This window comes from Podarcis muralis, chromosome 2 (assembly GCF_964188315.1).
Source record: "Podarcis muralis chromosome 2, rPodMur119.hap1.1, whole genome shotgun sequence".
Taxonomy (NCBI): Eukaryota; Metazoa; Chordata; class Lepidosauria; order Squamata; family Lacertidae; genus Podarcis; species Podarcis muralis.
The window spans coordinates 102,537,588-102,563,742 of NC_135656.1; the positions used below are offsets into that span (position 1 = coordinate 102,537,588).

General features: G+C 45.1%; 1 protein-coding gene across 3 annotated transcripts in view; it reads left to right on the plus strand.

Moving 5' to 3' along the window:
- The window catches only part of FHIT (fragile histidine triad diadenosine triphosphatase), a 1,046,096-nt gene that overhangs the window by 903,617 nt on the left and 116,324 nt on the right, over positions 1–26,155 (plus strand). For all 3 annotated transcript variants that reach the window (XM_028719572.2, XM_077925099.1, XM_077925100.1), the window contains one exon: positions 1,961–2,029. In XM_028719572.2, coding sequence (XP_028575405.2) covers positions 1,961–2,029 — 69 coding nt within the window. The remainder of the gene's footprint in view (positions 1–1,960; positions 2,030–26,155) is intronic.

The following is a 26,155-nucleotide window of genomic DNA, read 5'->3' on the forward strand; positions in this document are numbered from 1 at the left end:
AAATTCAATACAGACCTCTCATGGAGGAGGGCCTCAGAGAATGATCTCAGGGTCCAAATAGATTCATATGAATAGAGGTGGTACTTGAGGTATTGTGGTCCTGAACCGTTTAAAGCTTTATAGGTCAAAACCAGCACTTTAAATTGGGCCAGGAAACTAATTAGCAGCCAGTGCAGTTGTCCCAGGATTGGTGTAATATGTTCACCATCTTGCCTCATTGAGTAACCTGGCTGCTGAATGCTGCTAAATTCTGCTGCTGAAGTCTCCGGACCATCTTCAGAGGTTGCCTCACTTATTACACATAGCAGTAATCTAACCTAGAGGTTACCAGAGCACAGATGGCAAAAGTTAGGTTATCCGTCTCCAGATAGGGGCACAGCTGGGCCACCAGCCAAAGCTGACAGGAGGCACTCGGCACCACTGAAGCCACCTGAGCCTCAAGCAACAGCAAAGGAACAAGAAGTACCCCCAGGCTATGCAACCCCATCAAGAGCAGTCAACCTCCCATCCATCCTATCTAGAGAGCCATCCACAAACAGTACCTCAGTCTTATCATCATTGAGCCTCAGTTTCTTGGCTCTTATCCAGTCCATTACCAAGGCAAGACAATGTTCCAGCACATCCACTGCCTCACTTGCAGGTGTAAAGGAGAAGCAGAGCTATGTGTCACCAACATATTGCTGACAACATACTCCAAACCTATGGATAACCCCACTCTGCAGTTTCATAAAACAATTTTGTATATAAAAACAGTTGAATGAAAGTTCTGCTAACTCACTCACCTCAGTATTCTCCCCACTGCCTCAGACATCTGTCTTGCAGCAAATTTTTCAGGAGTTTCACGCACACATGCACAGATGCACTTCTTCCAAATGCGCAGGAAGACCAGAATGGTCACCCCTACTGAATTTCAGATGTTGAGGGAAAATAGATGAAGTCTTCATCTCCCTACTTATGAATTCCCAGAGATTTTGGCTGGCTGCTATTGGAAGCTGTGCCGAATGAGGTAGATTGTTGCTTATTTCAGCTTTTAAAAAGGTAAAGGTACCCCTGCCCGTACGGGCCAGTCTTGACAGACTCTAGGGTTGTGTGCCCATCTCACTTAAGAGGCCGGGGGCCAGCGCTGTTTGAAGACACTTCCAGGTCATGTGGCCAGTATGACAAGCTGCATCTGGCGAGCCAGCGCAGCACACGGAACGCCGTTTACCTTCCCGCCAGAGCGGTCCCTATTCATCTACTTGCACCCGGGGGTGCTTTCGAACTGCTAGGTTGGCAGGCGCTGGGACCGAACGATGGGAGCGCACCCCACTGCGGGGATTCGAACCGCCGACCATGCGATCAGCAAGTCCTAGGCGCTGAGGTTTTACCCACAGCACCACCCGCGTCCCTATTTCAGCTTTTACCCTCCAGCAATTTTGGACTGCATGCTGGCTGAGCACTGATGGGAATTGTAGTCTTCACCAGCTGAAGCGCACCAGGTTTGGAAGGGCCCATCTATTCTTAAGTTCTTAGAGCCTCCTTAAGCTCTAGTCCACCCTGTATTATATATGCTGTCCTCCTTCCTTAAATATGTTTGTAGACACCCAGGTTGAGAAATGGGTTACACTTGTCACTCTCAAAAGACTTGACAGTCAGTTGTGTGATATCCTGTCATTTCAAAGAGATGTGAAAGTTAGATTGACATATCCTAATAATTCCACAGAGCGTCTCAACTTTCTCACATGCACTGTGGAGTTTCTCTCTCCTTTCTGATCCTTCTCTTTTCTCCCCCCTGAGGACTTCTTGCAAGGAGTTAAAGAACAGGTTCACTGCTTTCCACAGCAAAAAACTGAATGCCATGGGAGTCACTGTTTAATAAAGGAATCCCAGTGAAAACATCTTGGAATATATCTGTCTGTTTCGACCAGAAGCTGATGATCAACATTCATTTGTGTGCTTGATTTTGTTTCAATTTTTGCAGCATGTCCATGTTCACGTACTTCCAAGGAAGGCTGGAGACTTCAGCAGAAATGATGACATCTATCATGAGGTATGTCTGAGCTTAAATATTTGAATATTACCATTTGAATATTAAAGTGGTTGTTGTGGCCTTAACTGAATGTGAAAGGTCCCTACCATTGCAATTTTTGAATGTACCATATTTTCATTACAAAACATGGAGGGGGTTGGGCTATTGATTTTCAAAGGTGTCTGGTTGCAACCTAGTGGTCTACATGTTGAAATGGATGCTTGTTGCTAAGTATAAAGCACAAAGGGGAATGCAATGTTGATCCGTTGTGTTGAATTTTGGGAGGGTTGAAAAAGAGGATTTTCATAAAGCTGTTTCCTGAAAACTCTCCAACCTGTACATTTTAAATCCTAGTTTGCTCCACCCCCCATGTTTTGTTGTGCGGCGTGAGACTGTGGTGGAATCAGTCTTCATTTTTTCCTAAATGTGATTTTCCCTATCGTGCAGTTAATCCGATTTGGCTATGAGATCTAAGAGGGTCAGATGGGCTTTGCACTTTAAGTCCTAGGAACAATTGTCCCTGCATAATCATTTCACACTTTGGTGACTATGGATCTAAAATTAGGGATGACCATCTGTAGATAACTGAACTTTAGTCACGGTCTACAGTGCAACTTTTTGCTCACAAGATTTCCTATGAACTGTGCCGCATTGCTAATCCATGCACATTCTGGAAAGGCAAAAGTTGGCTGCTGACCTTACTCTTTCCTTAAGAGAGGACCTTCAACCGACCCATACACCCATACATGTGCCATGGCTGACCTTATATCTCAAATGTTTCCTACCTATGAAGTTTCTCCTGTTTGGCAATTACTCCTTTATTATAAAGCCAGCTACCCATGAAGGATTCACATTGCATATCAGAATGCCTGGCTGAGTATCTGAACAAATAAATGTTTCTTCCAAGGATATTGAAACGGATCAATCCTGGTCTACACAAACTATCGGGAGCAACGCAAACACCATGACGATTTTGTGGTCAGAATGGATCACGGCATCAAAGAAGGCCAAGTACAAACCCAAGGCCGAATGTCATTACTATTGCTGAGCTTTCTCGCATTATACATGGAAGAAAAGCTCATCTCTTTCCAAGTATGAATTATTCAGTGTAAAACTTTTAAACCGGCAATGGTATTCAGCATGCGACGTCCTCCTCTTCCCTTCTGACATTCAGAGACACAGCAAGAAAATCACTTAGGGAAAGATATTTTGACTTAGCGATCTCATTCAGTGCATTATGCTAAATCATTTTGGCAGCACAGGAATACCTATTAGGAATCATTTTCAATTTTGGGGAGGGATGGAGGAAGTGGCTGGGCATAAGACTTAGCAGCTTTCCGGCTTCGATTTCAGTCAAGCTGAACTGGTGAACAGAAGCGCATTCATAAGCTGATTTCCAAACACTCCGAAAATTTCAGCTGCCGGTAACATACCTTGCTTGAGCTTTGACTGTCACACATCGCTACCTCTTAAGCCGACCCGCCTTTGGAAGCAGCAAAGTCTGGGGGAGGGAAACAGGAATGCAGATTCTTTCATTTCAGCCTCCCCCAATGGGTTCTGAATACCTGAACAGTTTCTAGTTACTACTGAATCTTGGCTTTCATAATGTTACGGCTTTGTAAAAAAAATACAGAGATTTGTAGACTATCAATACTAAGGCTACTGAACCTTCACTGGAGACATGCAAATATGCCCACAAGCTGTTTCTCAAATCGCTTGGAGCAAAGAAAGGATGGTATCACTTTGGGAAGACTTCTTTAAGACATAGTCAATACTTTTGTTATTGTTGATGATGTTAAACAAAGGGGGGATATACGGATATAACTAGCCCATTTTAAGTCACCATGCATTGTTTTCATATGGTGTTCCATAAACTCGAGTGAGATCTTTGTTGAACTTCTACAGCGGACCTTGCATCTTGTTAGTTTCTCTCTGAAAAGGATATCGCATCTTTTTAATTTTTTTTAAGAAAGAAACTCGACTCGACATTTCATATCATTCTGAACAGAAGGCTATATCCAATTGTGTGTCTTTCCTCACGAAAGGCTCTTTACTCTAGCCAAGGCTTCTGTGAAGAAAAGGGAGAAGAAGGTGATTTTTGTGATTCCCCCCTTTCTCCAACAGCCTGGACTTTGCAATTTTTCAAGAGGCTGTGAACACACTATACCTTTCAAGCACATTTGAAATGAATTCTTTCCCTCAAAGAATTCCGGGCACTTTACGCCTCACAGAGTTACAAATCCCAGTAACTCTTAACAAACTGCAGTAACCAGAATTATTTGAGGGAAACAAGGCGCTTCAAATGTGCTTTATAAGTATGGTGTGTACACAACCACAACATTCCAAAGGGTCTCCTGACCTACTGGGGCAGACTTTGATCAAGGAATGCAGAGCAGAGGGAGAATCACATAAAAATTGGCTTCCTTCCTCCTGGAAACTTCCACTGGATTAAAGAGCCTTCCTTGGGCAGAGGGAAACCAGTTGGATACAACCCAGAGATCTTATATAAAGTTTGAGTTAAAAAAGAGAGAGAGACAAAGTTTAGAAACCGATTTCTATGGGAAGGTATGCATACATAAATTTAAAAGAAAGCTAGATGCTTGTGGGATCCAAATAAATCTGTTCCACAATGATGTACGCTGTTCCCACCTTAATCCAGAATTCTGTGTGGTAGTTACATCCAGGGCCATGTGCAAATGGGCCTCTTGGACGTCTCCACCGTATTTGTGAGCAAAGAAATAGGCGGAGGGGAGGACTATTTCACTGAATTCCTTCCAACAGTTTCTCAGAGATAGGATTCCTTGTTGGTAGGGGCAGCAGCAGTTTCTTCCTTAAGTTGCTGCTGCATATGTGAGAATCAGAGACTGTGCGGGCAGCCTGGCTGCCATTTTGCATTCTTCACAACATCCTGGGCTGAGTATCATTCCAGGACAGCAGAGGACAGAGGAGATGGGTTATGTGGGGTGGAGTGGAGGTGTTTGCTGCAGATAAATGGTGGAGAATATCTGGAGAAAATCCTGTCTTTTTTTTTTTTTTTTTACCAAGGAGGGTGAAGAAAGAAAAGAAAAATCTCAGACATGTTCCCAGCAAACCACAGCAACCCACGTCTCCAGAGGAATTCTGGCTCAGCTCTACATCTTTCACTTTAGGGAACTCGCCTGCTTGCTTTAGCTTTATCATCTCAATTGTGTCAAACAATTTCCATGAGAATCCTGTTTCTGCCTGAGTGTGATTCATTTCCATGTTATTATCATTTCTATTCATTAATAGTACTTCCATTTGTATGCTTAAAAACAACAACCCAACAGCTGATTTTTGTAGTTTTGGATCCTGTGCTCTGGGGAGCGTTCCCGAAACACATATTTCCCGTTACTGCAGTTGACTCAGGTCATCTTAGGGTTACTGTATAAGTGCTATAAGTGGAAGTTGTTTCTCTCCAATGCCTGTGAATTCTCCCAGCGAATCTGAAGAATTTTTCACCTGATTGTGCAGCCGTGCTTCCTTTCTGAGGCTATTGCTGCCTAGAAGCCCTCTGTAAATCTCTCTCTTCTTCCATTCTTCGCCATGCCTCATTTTTAAAAATATTTTTATAAAAAAACCAGGGCATAGCTATACATATTCATCCGACAGCCCCTTCCGCAGCTCGTGTACACATGAAAGGAAGCAGAAACCTTATATTTTCAGACGGAGGTGTTCGGTGCAGAAAAGGGTTCAAAAGCTCATCTGCTTCTCTGAGCTGTATCCAAATTATGTGTGCTGCCTGAATCTGAAAATGGAATCAGCTGGAAATGTGCCTTTTTGATGAGATGCTTTGTGAGCTCTTGCAGGCCTAAGCTGTAAATACGGTGAGATGATCCTTTCGCACAGTATTTTGCCACTGCCTGAATTGGTAATGTATTGGGAACTTCATATCCTGGTACTTTGGAATATATTGGTGTCATAACAGTATCCGGTATTTTAATGCACTTTGGAGATGGATTCTACTTTCGGAGAGAGCGCCCATCAGCTTCTCAGTGGGCCATGAGCATCGTCTTGCTGTGCTGTGGCAGCAGGAACTGTGAGAAGCCTTACTGGAAGCATATGTGCCTTCTGCCATGCTCCTTATTTGCACCCAGCTGCCATCATTCTGCACAGGCATGTGCTACATTCTTTATATTCATCTATTGAAATCTTTCTAACCTGTGCGAGATCATCTTAGCAAAGGCTACAATAACAAAAGAAGCCCGGAACACCTAAAGTTGTAAAACATAACAATCCATAATAGACATGTTCAGCATCCAATCTTAAATACCCAGCACCAGGAAACAGAAAATCGTCTACTTATGAGCAAAGCTCAACATGTCCCAGATTCCTGTGTAAACAACCAGGGTTCAACTGGGTGCCATTCAGCTTAAATGTTGAGCACTAGCAAACAGCACAAAGATATCACATGCTTATGAACTGCCGTCAACATGGCCCAAATGCCAGAGCAAGAAGCCAAGTTTTAAGTTGATGCTGAAAAATAGCCAATCTCGGTGCCCCAGAGCAGAAGGTGTTCCATAACCATTGTTTGGACAGGCTGTATTTCAGGGGTAGAGCATCTGCTTTAAATGCAGAAGGAGGTTCCAGATTCAAACCCTTGCATCTTCAGGTGTGGCTGGGAGACTGGGCTTTTTATCAGCCAGAACTCTCCAGAGCTCAGTTCCTGCACCTCTCGAGTGGGCACCATTGTTGTTATAAGAGAATGAGGGAGGCATTCATGGTGAGTTCCAGCACTTCTTTTTCTTGAAAAATAGCACCACTGGGAGAACCCCACTCTGAAAACCTGGAGAACCTCTTCCAGTCCGTGTAGACAATACTGAACTAAATTGATCAATTGTATGACTTGGTATTAGGCAGTTTCCTAACCAGGACAGGCTCTCCCCCATGTCTCCACATAACACACATCACTCTGAACACAGAGGGAAAATCCCACCACCAGCAGCTGTTGTTGTTGTTTAGTCGTTTAGTTGTGTCCGACTCTACGTGACCCCATGGACCAGAGCACGCCAGGCACTCCTGTCTCCCACTGCCTCCCACAGTTTGGTCAAACTCATGCTGGTAGCTTCGAGAACACTGTCCAACCATCTCGTCCTCTGTCGTCCCCTTCTCCTTGTGCCCTCCATCTTTCCCAATATCAGGGTCTTTTCCAGGGAGTCTTCTCTTCTCATGAGGTGGCCAAAGTATTGGAGCCTCAGCTTCACGATCTGTCCTTCCAGTGAACATTCAGAGCTGATTTCCTTAAGAATGGAGAGGTTTGATCTTCTTGCAGTGCATGGGACTCTCAAGAGTCTCCTCCAGCACCATAATTCACCATAATAGCAGCAGCTATCATATCCTAATTCTCAAGTAGGAAGCTTTCATATATTTCAGGAGATGGACTGAGGATATTTCTGAGGAGTCAGTGATATCAAATGATATTGGTTACAGAACAAAATAAAAAAAATTCCTTCCAGTAGCACCTTAGAGACCAACTAAGTTTGCTATTGGTATTGGTTACAGAGTCACTGATGGGAGGAGGAAGTTTTGGGTTCCTTGGGTTTATCTGTCCTCTCCACTCCATCTTCTATGGAGGTCTCTGTAGGCCAGGCTTCCTTAGAGGCCTCTTCCAGAGACAGAAACAAATGAGGGTCTCCATGAGTCTCAGGATTTCCCAGGATGACATCAATGACGTCACCAAATCTGGTTCCTGGACCATGACGCACCACCTCTATTAAGAGGGCAGGCCATTGCTAACACTGAGAGTTCAGCAGACAGTGCTGATTGCTTGAAGATACTGTGTAAAAAAAAGAGAGAGGCCTATTTGAAGGTGGTCTTTGAGGGAGAAGAGCCATTCCCTTCAGATAGCGTGCTCTCTTCCTCCCCCATTTCCAGAGCAAAGGAGATAAAGGAGACTTCAGAGAACAGATAATCCACGAATCCCTTTCTTTTAGTAAAGCTTGGACTAGTGACTGTACAAAAGGCCAATGGATTAAATAATTGGGGAACTCAGACCTCGCCGCCATTAGTAATAGCTGCTGGAGCTGAGAGGGTGAGATAATTGTAAGAGAGCAGCTATAAAGGACCCGATCACAGGAAATTAAAATGAATCAGCTATATAAGTCACAGCTGTTTCTAAATTGCCAGTGATTCCCCCCACCCGCAAAAAAAAAAAAAAAAAGACTCCCTGCCTATTATTTTTCTGTTAAACTAATTATTTTGTATTGATTTTCTTCTGAGGGGAAAAATTGCCAAACATGACCGAGAGTACAGTATGCTACGCTTCGGTGTCCTGTAACTTTGCAAACGTGAAGCTGCCGCTGTGGGCTGGGAACAGGCGAAGCTGAGGGGGCGGAAATGGGAAACGGCAAGGACTTCTGAGGCTCATGTGACATTTGCTGCCGGAGGAAGCTGCCTTGTACTGAACCAGACCCTCAGCCCATCTAAGCTCAGTATTATCTACTCTGACTGGCAGCATCTCTCCCAGATTCGAGGCAGGTTTCTATTGTCAGTAATACACAGATAAAATCAGCAAATATTTAAAAAGAGGGTGGGCAGGAGGAGTGGGCAGGGGCAGCCTGGTTGGAGGCAGCCAGACCCTGACGGGGGGAGGAGGAAAGAGAAGGGGAGTCAGGAGCGAGGGGGAGACTGGGGAAAGTGGGGGGATAAAAGGGGCAGGAGAGGAGGACAAGGGGGTGGTTGAACCTAGAGCAGAAAATCCCAGAAGCACCTCTCAGGTAGAAAATCAAAACCAAACCATAATTAGGGAAGCTTTTAATGTTTAACAGATTACTGTATTTTAATACTTTGTTGGAGGCCGCCCAGAGTGGCTGGGGAAACCCAGCCAGATGGGCGGGGTATAAATTATTATTATTATTATTAGAAGGAGGAGGTGGAGGAGGCAGCCAGAAAGAGACAGAGGAGAGAAAAGGGGAGCAAGCAAGCAAGGCAGAGAAAGGAGGGGGGGAGGCTGGCAGCAAAGCGGGACAAGATGAGGACAGGTGGAAAAACTCCAGACAGGAAGTGGCGGCAGCAGTGGCTCAAAGCTTTCAGAATAGCTGACCTGGCGGCTGGCAAAAGTGCTCTCGTGCTCGGATTCTGCTTGTGGGTTTTCCCCTGGCATCTGGTTGGCCACTGTGAGAGCAGGATAGTGCTCACTAGGTGAGCCATTGGCCTGATGCAGAAGGCTGTTCTTATGTCTGCTGAAGTGGGGCAATTTGTTCTGCATGTATTTCAATGAGCTACTTTCCTTGTATTTATATAAACGGTTGACTGGGCTTCAGGAAACTCCAGCCAACATCTGTCTCAAGAAGCATTTTACCAGAGAAGTCCTTGAGCGCCAGAACAACCTCAAGCACAGGCAAAGCGAAAGAGCCCCCACCCCACCCCCACAGGCCCTGCCAGCATTAATCCCTTTATCAGCAATTTGTCTTTGGTCAGTGGTGACTTGTTGCTAACTTCTTTGCCAATGAACCGCTGTCAAGGACACAAAAGTGCAAAACGGCTCTACCAGCCAAACTAAGTAAACAAGCCTGTCGTGGGTGCCAGCCAGCTCTTTTGCAGCAAAGCGCAAAGGCGTTTTGTCTCCGCAAAGAGGAAAGCATAAGCGTAAGCAATCACTTAAGGGCCAACGTTTTTTGCATGTTTCGGAGGAAAAGGTTTGTCAGAAGCACTCTCTGGGCCAGACGGTCAAAACCAGCAAGCCAGCCAGTCAGCCAAGGATTCGGGGAGAGCAGTGCAGCGGCAAAAGCGCTGATGGAGATGCAAAGGGACAGATGGGCTGGAGGGCAATTAGATGGCAGGACGGTATGTAAAATGCCAGGCAAGCTCTACCTTTGCAGGTAGATCAGAGGTGTAAAGGGCAGGCACGCGACTGCAAAGCATATAGCATTTAATAATAGAAAGCTTTCTTCTATGCTTCTCGAGCTGATTTGCTTTGCTTTGCTACTCCAGGCGAAAAATGAAAGGCAGCATTTTGGTTGACAGTGCAGCCAGCAGTAGATGAAGTCACAGCCAACCACATTTGGGCAGGCGATGACATCATCACCAAGGGCCACTGAGAGCAATGGCATTAAGAGTAAGAGAATGATTTCAACAGTTGTGCTGGGGTGCGGTGGGAAAATAACCCTGGGCAGCAAAGGTGATTTGCCAACACCCTTTAAAAGGCTATTGAAAAACAAGTGTGTAGCATCAGATTATTATTATTATGACAATTATCTCGATTGGGCGTTGTTACTTCTGATTTATGCAGTTGTTTTAAATAGTGAAATCTAATGGTTCGAAATATTTTTGAATTTGCAATTTGTGTATATGGCAAAGAGCATATGTGTGTACGGATTCATAGAATCATAGAATCATAGAATCATAGAATCATAGAGTTGGAAAAGACCACAAGGGCCATCGAGTCCAACCCCCTGCCAAGCAGGAAACACCATCAGAGCACTCCTGACATATGGTTGTCAAGCCTCTGCTTAAAGACCTCCAAAGAAGGAGACTCCACCACACTCCTTGGCAGCAAATTCCACTGTCGAACAGCTCTTACTGTCAGGAAGTTCTTCCTAATGTTTAGGTGGAATCTTCTTTCTTGTAGTTTGGATCCATTGCTCCGTGTCCGCTTCTCTGGAGCAGCAGAAAACAACCTTTCTCCCTCCTCTATGTGACATCCTTTTATATATTTGAACATGGCTATCATATCACCCCTTAACCTCCTCTTCTCCAGGCTAAACATGCCCAGCTCCCTTAGCCGTTCCTCATAAGGCATCATTTCCAGGCCTTTGACCATTTTGGTTGCCCTCCTCTGGACACGTTCCAGTTTGTCAGTGTCCTTCTTGAACTGTGGTGCCCAGAACTGGACACAGTACTCCAGGTGAGGTCTGACCAGAGCAGAATACAGTGGCACTATTACTTCCCTTGATCTAGATGCTATACTCCTATTGATGAGGCCCAGAATTGCATTGGCTTTTTTAGCTGCCGCGTCACACTGTTGGCTCATGTCAAGTTTGTGGTCAACCAAGACTCCTAGATCCTTTTCACATGTACTGCTCTCAAGCCAGGTGTCACCCATCTTGTATTTGTGCCTCTCATTTTTTTTGCCCAAGTGCAATACTTTACATTTCTCCCTGTTAAAATTCATCTGTTTGTTTTGGCCCAGTTCTCTAATCTGTCGAGGTCGTTTTGAAGTGTGATCCTGTCCTCTGGGGTGTTAGCCACCCCTCCCAGTTTGGTGTCATCTGCAAATTTGATCAGGATGCCCTTGAGTCCATCATCCAAGTCGTTGATAAAGATGTTGAATAAGACCGGGCCCAAGACAGAACCCTGTGGCACCCCACTAGTCACTCTTCTCCAGGATGAAGAGGAACCATTGATGAGCACCCTTTGGGTTCGGTCAGTCAGCCAGTTACAAATCCACTGAGTGGTAGCATAGTCAAGACCGCATTTTACCAGCTTCTTTACAAGAATATCATGGGGCACCTTGTCAAATGCCTTGCTGAAATCAAGGTAGACTACATCCACTGCGTTCCCTTCATCTACCAGGCTTGTAATTCTGTCAAAAAACGAGATCAGGTTAGTCTGACATGACTTATTTTTCAGAAATCCATGCTGACTATTGGTGATCACAGCATTCCTTTCTAGGTGCTCACAGACTGTTTGCTTAATGATCTGCTCCAGAATATTCGTACATAAGTGGCCACTGAAGATGACATTTTGCATACCCTCTAACATTTCTCCGCTGAAAATAGGTACGTCCCATTCTATAGTGACAATTTTACTATTTATACCCCACACATCTTCCTGAGTTGCCCAGCCACTCTGGGCAGATTCCAACATATGTCAAAACATAATAAAACATCAAACATTTTTTTAAAAAAACCTCCCCTATACCTTCAGATGGTTCGGGGGTCGGATAACGCCATACCCTCCAACATTTCTCCAGTGAAAATAGGGACATCCTAAGGAAAAGTGGGACATTCTGGGATCAAATCAGAAACCGGGACAGCTTCTCTAAATCAGGGATGTCCCTGGAAAATAGGGATACTTGGAGGGTCTGCTTTTGGTCAAAATGTGATTGGATTGACTGTATCAGGGTAAGATATTTTAGCTGCAGTTTACATTTGCATTGGTATTATAAATTGGTATTACCAAATCAGTGGTATATCATTTTAATGTTTCCGGTCCCAATATATTTATTACACGGTGAAGTGGGCACTGACTACAGATGCATAAGGCATACACTTTTTTTGTTACAATATCCCCCCCCCCCCCCATTATTATTATTATATAGGATCATTTCATTGATTTCACCTGATCACAGCCTCCCGGGGCAGTAAAATCAACTCACGGTTGATGTGAACGGGATGTCCTAACAACCATTTGGCCAGCAGCCCTCGAAGAATGTCCTTGTGGAGGGCAGGGTACATTACTCATGCCAAAGATGAGATAGCCACGCTCAGAGACAGAATGCTACTATAGAATGCAAAATGCTCAGGATAAAATCACATGGAAAGCCTTCATATAAGTGGAAGGGTAAATGTTGAACCACCCCACAAAACCCTGCTCTGCCCCCAGCCTGCCTCGGACCTGCCTGCCTTCATATTTACAGCCAGTCCAGGGAGGGGCACTGCCAATTGTGCTATTCCTATTCCTGCTCCTTAATCACAGAGTTTGTCATGGATTGGTTGGGTGTAGAAGAGGGGTGGGAGGCACCCACTGGGGAGGGGGGCAAGGGAAGAAGGCTCAGAGCCCGGGGATTGGTGGTGGGATGACAATGAGGGAGAAGAGGGAGTAGACTAAGAAGAGGAGGTGTCAGAAACTGAAGACGTAACAGAGTTTAGTGAGCAGGGCGGTGCTGGGGCATAGAGCAGACCAGAATCAGTCAGAAGTGAAGGCTGGAGAGGAGGGAATCCAAGAGGCAGAGATGACTCAGGCTGATGAAGAAGCCAGGCTGTCTCCCTGTCCTGCTGTGACCAGCAGCCCTCTCCCCCATCCCCTCGATCTCCCAGAACCCAAAGAGGTATGAAGAGGGTGGAGCAAAGGCAGGCAAGACAAAGGAGCCTCAGATTGCTTAGGAAGGAACTGGGGGAGGAGGAGTCTTAGAGAGCTGTGGGAAGTTAAGGACCTTCAGCTCCCTCTTTGGGACAAGTTCTACTGGGAAGAGTTGCTGTGCTCTCTAGGCCTGGCCTCCTGGGCTGCCTTGTTTTTTTTTTTAATAAAGAGCTAACTTCATTGAAGCTGTGTGAGTTATTGCTGACCTACTCCTGGCACCCGCTATTGACAGAGTTGCCCTTGTAGAGTTCAGCAGGGAGGAACCTGAGCTGTTTATCATTGATTGTTGGGTTTATCATTGATTGTTGGGTGGGTCTTCCGTACCCACCCACCCCACTCCCAATGGGTGCTATCCCCCACTGCCTGCATACCTTTTTGTTTTGTTTTTTGGTCTTCCAGAAGCATCCAACTAGGCAGCGTTAGAAACAGGATGCTGGACTTTGTGGGTGCCAGACTTCCACAATCCCTGGATCCAGCAAGTGTTAGAGTTTAATCAAGGCTTGGGTTGTTAAACTGACTAGCAGGTCTCTTTAATCCCAGGATCCGGCAAGTGTTAACAGCTAATTAAACCAGGCTAACCTCCTGTGTTGGGGTGAGCCTCTATGTGATGGAACATTAAGAAAACAAAGGATTAAAAGCCAGAGAATAGATTAGAGAGGTTAGAGATTAGGAATGATGTGACCTAGAAGTAAAGCAGCAAACTGGAAACCTGGAGAGACAGAGCACAATGTTTGAGATCTGTTCAGTAATCCAAGGCTGTGGCTATGGGAGAAACAAGATCCTTTTGGAGTGTCAGGGCTTGGAACCCCTCCATTGTACGCTCAGGTTGTATATCAGGTATAGTGGTACCTCGGGTTACATACGCTTCAGGTTACATACGCTTCAGGTTACAGACTCCGCTAACCCAGAAATAGTGCTTCAGGTTAAGAACTTTGCTTCAGGATGAGAACAGAAATTGTGCTCCAGTGGCGCAGTGGCAGCTGGAGGCTCCATTAGCTAAAGTGGTGCTTCAGGTTAAGAACAGTTTCAGGTTAAGAACGGACCTCTGGAACGAATTAAGTACTTAACCTGAGGTACCACTGTATAAATAAACCATATATCCTAAAGACACCACAGTCTTCACTGGGCCTCATTCCCAAAAGGAATCCTGGGTTAGCTCCTGGAACCCCTGGAATCTCGCACAGCTCAGAGATTCGGGGGGGTGTGCAAAAATATATTATTGAAGGCATGGTCAGGGTTTCCGTAGCCACCAAGATGTTGCTGGACTCCAACTCCCATCATCCCCTGACCACTGGCCATGCTGACTGGGGGCTGATGGGAGTCCAACAACCTCTGGAGGGCCCCAGCTTTTCCCTTCCAGTTCAAAGGTGAACCCACGAAGAGTTATGGTGGGTGTGGCCCTAAATGCCATGTAGTTTTCGTACATCATCAATGTGCTAAGTAATCTGTTGGCCTCTTCCAGACCGCAGCTGTACTTAAGGGGTGTGCGCGATAGAAACAGAAAAAGGAGAACAAGAGAGAAGCTAATTACCAAGCGAGTCTCTTAATGCTTATTTTAATCATACTGACTACCCCTTCTTGGCAGCCACAGCCATTAGACAGCAGAGGCAGGAGGCAAGCTATCACAGCAAAATGGTGATGATGCTGGGAATTGGGCTCGGGAGTACAATTTGACTTGTCAGTTTATATAGACATAAAGCTTCATTGTTGTGCACAGACACAACTGGCTTTTAAAGAGTCTATTTCCCTCCTGATGATGTGGAAATCTGCTAGGCAGTCGCCCGCCCACTGTTCTGAACCCTTCTCATTTACCAGCCGGCATTTCTCTTGTATGTAAAGAGGACTCGCACGGGCACACAGGCACACACACACTCCTAAATTGGGGTAATAATCGAGGATGAGATAGGAGAAGTCTTCTGGAAACATCTCTCTCTCTGGATGATATACTGGATTTCCAAGCACCTTGGAACCTGTGAATTCCAAAGCCTTGGCAGCTCAAAACAGGGAATGGAGGGAAGGAAGTGTGCAGGGCTCCTGAGGAAGAATTTGAAGAAGAAACGATATAGATATATGCCTGCAGCAAAGCATGCTGGGATGAAGATGCAGTGTCCACTCTAATACTTGTCCAAGAGAATGTGGCCATTGCTTGTTTTGACTCCTCTGGATGACCTGTTTATTGAGTACAGTGGTACCTCAGATACAAGCACCTCAGGTTACAAACACTTCGGGTTACAGACTCCACTAACCCGGAAGTAGTACCTGTTGGAATTCTGCCTGGGTCAGAGGAATGTGCCACAGCGTAGGCACCGGCAGATATTCCTGTCGACCTCCCCGCGTCTCCACTCTGCTGATAAGCAGGCGAGGTCCCGGCGATTCTTCTCAGATGTGTGAGAGGAACACACCGTTCTTCCTCTCTCCCCTTTGGTGTCCCCCAGGGAGGGGAAAGAAGCAGACAGAAAACTATTTACATCCTTTATTTCTGCCTCTCATATCAGTACAGAGAAACATGTCTGCGCTCAACAACAGCAAGAAGAAACTCCACACAAGTACTTCCAGTACGGGTCATATGACACACCCACTGAGCTAACATCCGGTGCTCAGTACAGAATGGACTGCCCCTTTGTTCCCATGGCAACAGTCACAAACACCCTGTCTGGCTTTCCAGCCACAAGCAGCTGACTGAGCTGCTGGAGCCTTTGCTTGCTGCAGCATTGGTGCTTTAGAATAACAAACTCCCCCTAAAGTATCAATGCTTGCTGCGAGCAAAGCGTCATCCAGAGAAGAAAACAAACAGTTGTTATACTTATAACATTCCCCTGTTGTTTCAGTTCCACCCTTGGAACTACCCGCCACTGGTTTAACCAATGTACCTCTCTGGTTGTGTGACTTCGCATTACCTTGGTTATCAACTCTCTGTTGTGCCTTTGTCTCTGACTCAGACACAGCTTCAATCTGTCCTTGATCGTTTACAACAGCAACATATGCTAGGTTAGCAAACTCCTTTGAATACCTCTTGGGTGGTACACCCTTCGTTGCTCTCTCAGACCTACGTAAGAGTTGCTGCTCTTCTCTGCTTTCTGGTTCAGCCTCTGAACTCTCTGGAGAACCAGTACTAAGCTTAATCAGTGGTTCATCCTCCTCTTCTGAGGGTCTAGTCATTATTTGAGATTTCCTCTCAATGACTGTGACAACTGAGCTGTCTGAGCTATCGCTGTCATCATCAGTACCACTGAACCCAATAAGATCAAACTCATCATCATCATCATCAGAATCATCTGTGGGAAAAGTGTGAACAATCACTCTCTCCTGTTCAGGAGCACTCTCTAGAAATTTTGTGAGAATCACCTGACCAGATTCAGACAAAATTACTCTATAGAGACCTTTTTCATAACCCACGAAAATGCCTCTGGCATTCTTTACCCCACTTGGAGCTTCTGTTCTCACATGAGACCCGAAAACCTTAAAATAGGCAACAGAAGGTTTTCTATTAAACAGCTTCTCAAATGGAGAACATCCCAACTCTGTTGAGACCTTTCTCAACCACACATGAAGATAGGACGCTAGCGACTCGGCCCAATATTCATGTGGTAAATGTGAACTCAGCAATTGTGCATGCATCCCTTTTTGCAATTCTTTGTTCACTTTTACACAGACACATTTCTTCCATGCTTCTTCGGAACTAGCAAGTTTGTGTCTTATCCCTTTTCCATCCAGGAACTTCTGGAAATCCTGTAACAGAAAAACTGGCTTGTCATCTGTGAAAAGACAATCAATGTTAGCATCATGCATACTTTTAACCTTGTCACAAAACTCTTGAAACTTTTCTAAAGTTTCCTGCGGTTTCTTCATCATATAAACCCAAGAATAATTAGTGAAACAATCAACACACAAAAGGTAATATTTTGCACCGCCCCTAGATGGTTCTAGAGGACCAATCACATCAGCATACACCCGCTGAAACGCCCTGTCAACCTTCTTGGCCACCTTCTTGGTGTCCTTGTTGGTCAGACCTACAAGAGAAATTTCGTTATAATCAGAAGTATTACATTTCATGTAATCACTTTGATCAAAAGTCAACAAATACAGTCCATCTTTCTCTTTGGCAGTAAGAAACAGTTCTCCATCTTTGTAGATCTTGCATCTTTTAGCATCATAGTACAGTTTTAGCCCTTTCTTTGCAATCTGCGAAGCACTCAGCAGACTATATCTCAGTTCTGGAACCAGGTAAACATCGCTTATAGTCAAGTTCAGACTCTTAAGATACACAGTTCCAATTCCGGTCGCTTCCAGTTCTTGACCGTTGGCTTGTTTCACAGTGAAGCTTTGCTTCTTCAACGTCGAAAACAGTTGTCTGTGTGGGCAGAGATGCTTCGTGGCGCCCGTGTCGATTATGAATGCGTTCCCAACATCTGGCGTGGTTCCTTTCGCCATCATAGCCTTTGCAGGTTTCACCTGGCACTTGTTACGGCTTTTGCTTGACGCCTCAGACTTCGTAGAGCTGTTCTTGACTCCTTTTGACTGTCGCGGCTTCCTACAGTTCCGTTGTAGATGCCCAGTCTGTCCACAATTGTAGCATCTGACAGCGCTCAATGCTACAGCATGCTCTCCAGTAGCATCAGCAGTGGCAAGATTTGAACTCTGTTCTTGCCTCCCCCTGTCCTTCACTTCCAGTGCAGCAAGTCTGTCATGTTCACAAAGAACAACGGCAAAGACCCTGTCCGACGTTAGATCTTGCGCTGGGAGGGACCCCAGCTGACTGGCAACTGTTTTGTAAGTCCGATTCAGACTGTTGATCACCATGAAGCAAAACACTTCCTCATCCAGACGGAAATTGCGTTCCACCATCTGTTGACGCAGAAATTTCATTTCCGTCAGGTGCGCTTGAACATCTCCATCAGGCGCAAGCCTCAGGTTGGTCAGCTTCTCAAAAGACAGCAACGCTGAAGAACCTGCATCTCTCTGATGTGTCCTTCTCAGCGTGTCCCAAACGTCTTTCGCGTGCTGTAAATCTTGTATATGTATAAGCTGAGAATCTGACACGCACAGAATTATAGCAGTTCTGGCCTTCACATCCTGCGACTCCCAAGCACGCGTTGGCGCTGCAGGAATGGGGTTTTCAATCACCTCAAACAGTCTCTGATTCTGCAGCAGGGCCTTCATCTTTACAGACCAAGATGAATAATTGTCATTGGTCAGGAGGGGTGGAGAAGGCAAGCCTCCCCCCTTCTTAGCATCCATTTTGAGTCCTTGCATTGACTCTAAAACACAAGCCTCTAAAATCCAATAGCTGGCTTGTTTACACTCTTGGCACCTGGCAGTTCTGACTCTGGCTGTGTTGGAAAGTCCCTTCCAGCAGTTCGTGAGGACCTAGTCATAACAAAACTTTGTTTTCGCCTCTCTGAGGCATAGACTGACTGTCCAGCCCTCTCGAGTAACTTTCCAGTCTTCTAAGTTGGAGCTGCTTTCCCACACACGCTCTCCGTGAAGCAGAGAATGAATCAATCTGCATTCACACTTTTAAGCCCTTAAAATCTCATACCTTGGGCATCGGCTTGGCTGTCAGCTTCTTCTGGTCAGCTTCTGGCTGCAGAGGATCAGCCTCTCACAACAGGCTTCCATGGAGCAATGGAGGACAAGTCACCAGCCTCTCATGCAGATGTCCGATGAATCGCAACCATCCGAAGGCTGCCACTGTTGGAATTCTGCCTGGGTCAGAGGAATGTGCCACAGCGTAGGCACCGGCAGATATTCCTGTCGACCTCCCCGCGTCTCCACTCTGCTGATAAGCAGGCGAGGTCCCGGCGATTCTTCTCAGATGTGTGAGAGGAACACACCGTTCTTCCTCTCTCCCCTTTGGTGTCCCCCAGGGAGGGGAAAGAAGCAGACAGAAAACTATTTACATCCTTTATTTCTGCCTCTCATATCAGTACAGAGAAACATGTCTGCGCTCAACAACAGCAAGAAGAAACTCCACACAAGTACTTCCAGTACGGGTCATATGACACACCCACTGAGCTAACATCCGGTGCTCAGTACAGAATGGACTGCCCCTTTGTTCCCATGGCAACAGTCACAAACACCCTGTCTGGCTTTCCAGCCACAAGCAGCTGACTGAGCTGCTGGAGCCTTTGCTTGCTGCAGCATTGGTGCTTTAGAATAACAGTACCTCGGGTTAAGAACGTTACCTCAGGATGAGAACAGAAATCGCACGGCAGCAGCAGGCCCCATTAGCTAAAGTGGTTCCTCAAGTTAAGAACGGTTTCAGGTTAAGAACAGACCTCCGGAACAAATTAAGTTCGTAACCAGAGGTACCACTGTATTTATCCCAATTTGCTTGCACAGATCTTAAGTCAAAGTTTTTATGCCCAGTCTTTATAGAGTATGGTGGAACCTCGGTTGTAGAACGCTTCGGAAGTTGAACGTTTTGGCTTTCAAATGCCGACAAGCTGAAAGTGAATGCTTCCATTTTCAAACATGCCTTGGAAGTCGAACGCCTTCCGAGGCGCATTTCTCCATTTTTCTCAATGGAACTTGCTGACTGCCCGTTGTGCCTAGGTTGTCGAACGTTTCGGAAGTTGAATGGTCTTCTGGAATGGATTACGTTTGACAACCGAGGTTCCACTGTATTTGCTCTGAATTGTTTGTGGCACAGTCATACAACAATGAACAGACATCATCCTGCATTCATCCTGATTTGCTTCTACAGTGGTTCTACATCTTCCCAGTAATTAATTATGTATCCCACACTTTATAGTGCAATTTCTCCATCACCTTCCTAACTGCAGAAAATCTTTGTGTGTGTGTGTGTGTGTGTGTGTGTGTGTGTGTGTGTGAATTTATTGCGCAACAGCAATTTAATCCACTTTAACTCTGCAAACTGAAACCTCTGGTATGCACTTGAATCTCTCTCACATAACACTGATAGTCTGGAGGCAACCTTTGTCCCAGCATGCATTGCTGCAATCTGTTATTTATTGCACCTGGCACAGTCTAACCTATTTAAATCTGCAAAACACGCCCTGCCTTAAGATTGTAATAAACTGCTGACGATGGCTTCCATTTATTGTTTACTTATTTACTGTACTGTATGTATTAGTCACTCAACACCTAATGTTCTCTGAGTGATGTACAGCATTCGATAAAAATAATAAAAACTAGAGAATTCAAAATACAATTCTTAAAAGCAGCTTTTAAAAAATCAATATAAAAGAGAGTGAAAACAAAAACGGTATCAACTTAAATTCAGAGCCTAAAATATCCATGGAGTAAAACAGATGCAACGGATCAGATTAAAAGTCCTATGGGAGTTGAAAGGCCTTTGCTTGACACAGAAATAAGTACCTAGGCCGCATTTAAATCACTGTTATACCACTTTAACAGCCATGGCTCCCCCAAAGCATCCTGGGAAGCTGAGAGTTGTCCAGAGACCCCATTTCCCATCACAGAGCGACAGTTCCCAGGAATCAGCCTTTCTTCCCAAGGAACTCTGGAAATTGTCTCTCTGTGAAAGGAATAGGGGTCTCTGGACAACTCCCAGCAACCTTAACAAGCTACAGTTCCCATGATGCTTTGGGTGAAGTCATGAAAGTGGTGCTTTTGATGTATGATGTGGATGTGGCCCTCTGAGGCCTCTCTGGAGAAGGCATTCCATAAATGAGAAGCCACTGTTGACATACTGTCCAACATGAAAATAAGGACTCCCCATTCCATAATTAGAATTTTACTATTTATACCCCACACATTTTACTGGGTTGCCCAAGCCTCTCTGGGAAGCTTCTAACATATATAAAAGCATACAAAAACATTAAGCATTTACAAAGCTTCCCTATATAGGGTTGCCTTCAGACGGCTTGGGGGTTGGATAATTCCATAGCCTCCCAACATTTCTTCAATGAAAATAGGGATGTTCTAAGGGAAAGTGAGGGATGCGGGTGGCGCTGTGGGTTAAACCACAGAGCCTAGGACTTGCCGATCAGAAGGTTGGCAGTTCGAAGCCCCACAATGGGTTGAGCTCCCATTGCTCAGTCCCTGCTCCTGCCAACCTAGCAGTTCAAAAGCACGTCAAAGTTCAAGTAGATAAATGGGTACCACTCCGGCGGGAAGGTAAAAAGTGTTTCCGTGCACTGCTCTGGTTCGCCAGAAGCGGCTTAGTCATGCTGGCCACATGACCCGGAAGCTGTACGCCAGCTCCCTCGGCCAATAAAGCGAGATGAGCGCCGCAACCCCAGAGTCGGTCACAACTGGACCTAATGGTCAGGGGTCCCTTTACCTTACCTAAGGGAAAGTGGGACATTCTGGGATCAAATAAGAAACTGGGATGGCTTCTCTAAATCTAGGACATTACTGGAAAATAGGGACACTTGGAGGCTCTGTGCTGAGAAGACTTTCTTTTCTGGTTATCTGCCCAGCAACATCCCCCCCCCACATCCCCCCCCCCTTTACACATTTCTGCTTTGTTTTTGTTTGTTTTAAATCTAGCCTGAAGAAGAGTAAATTCAAAAACTTGCACCTTACATCATGATCCCTCCCACCCCCTTTTCCTGGTTCTAAGAAAGGCATTGCTTTACTCTCTATCTATGGAATTTGTTTAATGCCACCTCTCCCAGTTTGGCACTTTTCAGAAGTTTTGGACTACGACACCCAACTGTCCCCCACCAGCTTAGCCAACAGTGATGCATTATGGAAGTTGTAGTCCAAACCTTCAGGAGCAGTGGTTCCCAATAACTCACCCAGGCGGTCTGTGACACCATTCACAAAACAGAAACTACCTTAGAGATATCAAACTTTTCAAAACTAGGGGCTTCATGGCTTGGCTTTTGAAAAACAAGGGATCCACAGGACTTAGCTAATTGGGAACCACTGATCTACAGAGCACCAAGTTGGGGAAAGGCTGGTTTAACAGACCAGCTCAACTGCTTATGCATTCTGCATATTATTTAGAAAACAGAACTTGTCCTCCAGAGATGGATTAATATCCAGTTTATATAGATCTGAATGATTTCAAAAGTGAACAAGCGGCTCTCGCTTTCTTTGAATGCTGGCATCACTTTAATTAATTGCTGGTTATGTCCAGCTCTCTCGCTCTCTCATTCTCTCAATATAAAGATCAAACACAGAACTTAAAAAATAAATCACTGCCAGTAGTTGTTTGAAGCTCAGCCTGTCCAGGTGGCAGTGGCGGTCGTTTGTTTGGATTTGATTCATTTAAGTTCACATAGTCTAAATATCACTTTTTGCTTTCTTATCTGATATCTGAACCTGAAAGTGGGACACAGGGTGCTTTGTGGCAGTCCAGCTGCTTTTGTGCATGTCAGAAGCCAATGCTTTGTGCGATTTCGGAGTTCTTTGCCGTCTCCGGAACCAAAACTTCCCACAAAAAGCCAGCTTTGAAAACCTTTCCAAGCTCTTCAAACTTTTTAGTTAGGGCTAAGGTAGAAGAAGGGTAGCCAACATGGCTGCCCTCTAGCTGTTGTTGGACTACAATTCTCATCATCCTTGGCCATTCTGGTTGGGGCTGATGGGAGTTGGAGTCCAAAAACATGTATGAGGAAGGCCCTTTCTCTGTATTGAGTTCTTTCGTGGGGTTTGAACCCCATACTCAGGGGAAGAAGAGAGGGGCACATGGGCCTCCTCTTTGAAGGAGCTGTCTCTACTACCACATCCTGGACAGGGCAGCGAGAAGTAAGAGGATTTGTTAGGCCCTTCAGGCATTCTTTTCAACCCTTTGAGGCATTTCAGCATTGAAATTGTGTGCTGCGAGGTGGCCAAATTCATTTTCAGGTGAGCTTAAGGCTCCGGACCCATCTCTAGTACGCTCCACGCATTGTAAAAACCTCACAGGCCCCATCAATTTTAATTGCAAAGCTTTGGTTGGCATCCGTCTGTCTTGAGAGACAATGGAATGCATCTCTGGGGGTGAAGTCAAACTGCTGTGTTAGCTTTAAGTGGGTGCTTAACATTCTGATTTTATTATTAAATTTATATCCCACCATTTGCCCAAAGAACTCACACCCTTCTCCCTCTCTCCATTTTATCATCACAACAACTCTGTGAGGGACATTCAAGAGAGAGACAGGAACTGGCTCAAAGGCACTCTGTGGGTCTCAAGGCTGAGTGGGGATTCAAACCCTGATCTTCGAGTTCCTAGTCCAGCACTCTAACCACTACTCTACACTGGCTCCCAGAAATAGATGCTTTGGGTGGAATGTACATTATATGTTGTACTGATGCAATTTTTCTAACTCTCACTGCGTGCCTAAGATGTCTGGATGTTGTTGTTGCTGCTGCTGTTTATGAAGATGGGCTTCTAATCTAACTTCTTCCTACCTTCGCCCCTGCCCCCCACAAGCTCCCCAGTAAGGCTCTCCTTTAAGAACTCCTTAAGTGAACATCAAAAAATTAGCCTTGCAACTTCCTGCAGCTTCTGACACTTTTCTTAGCTCCTCCCTGTATGATTCCTTGGCACATCTCCCCAACGCCACCAGTATTGCATGTTCATTGCTGTCACTCGGTCCTAAGAAGTCAATTTGCTTTCTGCGGTGGTAGAAGGGAAAGGTGAAGTTACTCATTAAAGGGATGCAATTAAAGGAAACGCCATGCCAAGTTGAGTTTTCTCTACCGAGCGCCACCCTGGAGGTTGCTCAAACTCAATTACTCATCACCCTGCATGTTAGGGAGAACAATGTGTTGTACAGAGCCTAGCTCCAAGCGACCTTGATGGCTGCCTTTTTATACTTGCACGCCATTTCCAGACTCACAGGGGGCTCATGACACATGATGCTGTCCATATGGAAGTAATCCCAAATTAGGCCGTCCCAAGGTGTGTGCTGTAGGTGAAAGTCATGTACCTCATATGCTGTGACTTACACAGGCAAGAAACCCTTCTTTACAATAAGCTGTAGGAGTTTATTTAAAACAGTCACTGCATATTTACATTCAACCTTCACAGTGCCTTCATTCCAGGAACTGTAGATTATGGAACACCATTTATTTCTGTTGATTTTGTCACTGACTTAGGGGGTGGCCTCACTGTGTGATACACCCATGCATCGGGTTTGTCACTTTATTGTTGCTGTTGTTATAGATCTATGTATCGTGAGTCACAGAGGCTCTGGTGATGTCCTCCTGATGTGAGAATGATTCCCAAAGTGTCTTAGACTGGGGAGGCGACGGTTGCCTCATGATCCTTTAGATCAGCCTTTCTCAACCTGTGGGTCCCCAGATGTTGTTGAACTACAACTCCCATCACCCCTAGCTAGCAAGGCCAGAGCTCAGGGATGATGGGAGTTGTAGTCCAACAACATCAGGGGACCCACAGGTTGAGAACCGCTGCTTTAGATCCTGGAAATGTCAGCCTTGGATCTGGCATGTTCTGTCATGGTTCGCTTCCACTCAGGTTCCCAGAAGTGTCTGGCTATAAGCGTTTGAGGGAGAGTCCCAAACGTGAGCCCACCATCATCCCAACCTGCTTGGTAGCTCAACATGGCTGCTTTGTCTTTGGTTTTTCCACCTCTGTGTAGTGTTTGATACATCAGGGCTTGTTAAAAGATTGCAATCAATGAAAAATGAACGGGAAGGGAAATGAGAATCAATGAACTCAACGAGATCTTTTATTAGCATTATCCTGTATCAGTGATCACCCTCTCCCTTCTTCAGCGGTGTATAATTTAATAATTGCATCCACGCCACACCATTAACGGTCTTTTCTCTTTCCGTGACCCACGGATCATTTACTCCTCTACGAATGTAGGGTTCTGCTAAAGAACTATATAGATTTCACATTTTGGTTTCATCTACCACATTACGGCAAATGGGAGTTGATTAGGATTTTCCATAGATCATTAGCAATTGTTTTCCACCTTGCAGATAGCACCATTACAAGAAATCTATCATATCACGGAGAGCCTATCCCGCCTGTTGTTTGTGTGTGATTTATTATACTCACAGTGGAAATGCTGTTAGTGAACATTGGGGAAGCAGTGAATATATTGAGAAATATCAATGTATCCTCATGTTCTAGCTGGTGGTGACAGTCAGTGATCCATCTCCCTGACACTTACCTTGTTAACATTTTGATCAGATGGCAAATTTGTCATTTTTCATGGTAACAAGTTTGCACAAAAATTGCAGATAGATGAGGAAGATTTCTATTCTCTCCCCCCCTTAAAAAAAAAGACCTTCTCTTAGAATCCCCCCTCCATTGCATGATGTAATCGGTAATCTTTCAGGAAAGTGAAATAATTACTTTTTGGAAAGCGTATCCACTGGAAAATGTACCGTTTTGAGAGAGCTCCAATTTCTCTTCATTTGAAGAAGCAACGACCTCCTGCTTTTGACATTACTGACAGTTTGATTAACAGACCAAACCTACATGAAAAGATAATGCGCCACCAAACTCTCTCATGGCCAATATTTCTCTGTATATTCGTTGTTTTAAGCGTCTGGGTGCTTTGGGAGTAAAATGGATGCTCTCTTTGCAGAGTTGGTGAAACGCCACATCCTGGCGGTCATATAATCATTAGCTGCAGCCTCAGGATAGCAAAGCACAGCCAAACATCAATTGTTTTAGGGATGCTTCCCCCAAAAACAATTCTTTGCCTGCATTTCGAAGTTCTGGATTGACTGGTTTTGTTTTTGAGGTGCAACTGATGCATTAGGAATCCTCCACTGTTCTGTTTTTTTTATTATTTCTAAAGTTTGTAGAAAGTACTGTGCACATGCAGTAAGCTACAGATTTCTGTTCCCTCAGTTCATTTGAGGGTCTTCCCTTCCTCTGTGTCACAATTGCACAAGCGAATTGCACAATCGCACCCCGGAATTCAAGAGTGCTTCTCACTCTGTTGGCTTTGGGTGGAATGGGGGTGGGGTTGATTTCCAAAGCTGTGTAGAATTTGTTCTGTCCCAGATGAGGCCATATATCCTTTTTTAAAAAGAGAGAAGAAATTGCTCTCTAAGGAGGCATGTCGACAAAGGAACAATCCCTGGGAAAGTAACTGAATAGAGAACTAATAGATACCCTTGGTGGACGACCTCTGAGATCAAACCAAAACGTGGATAATTTCAGGTCTTAGTGGTATTTCTAAGATAAAAGTTTCCCAACTTTCACTG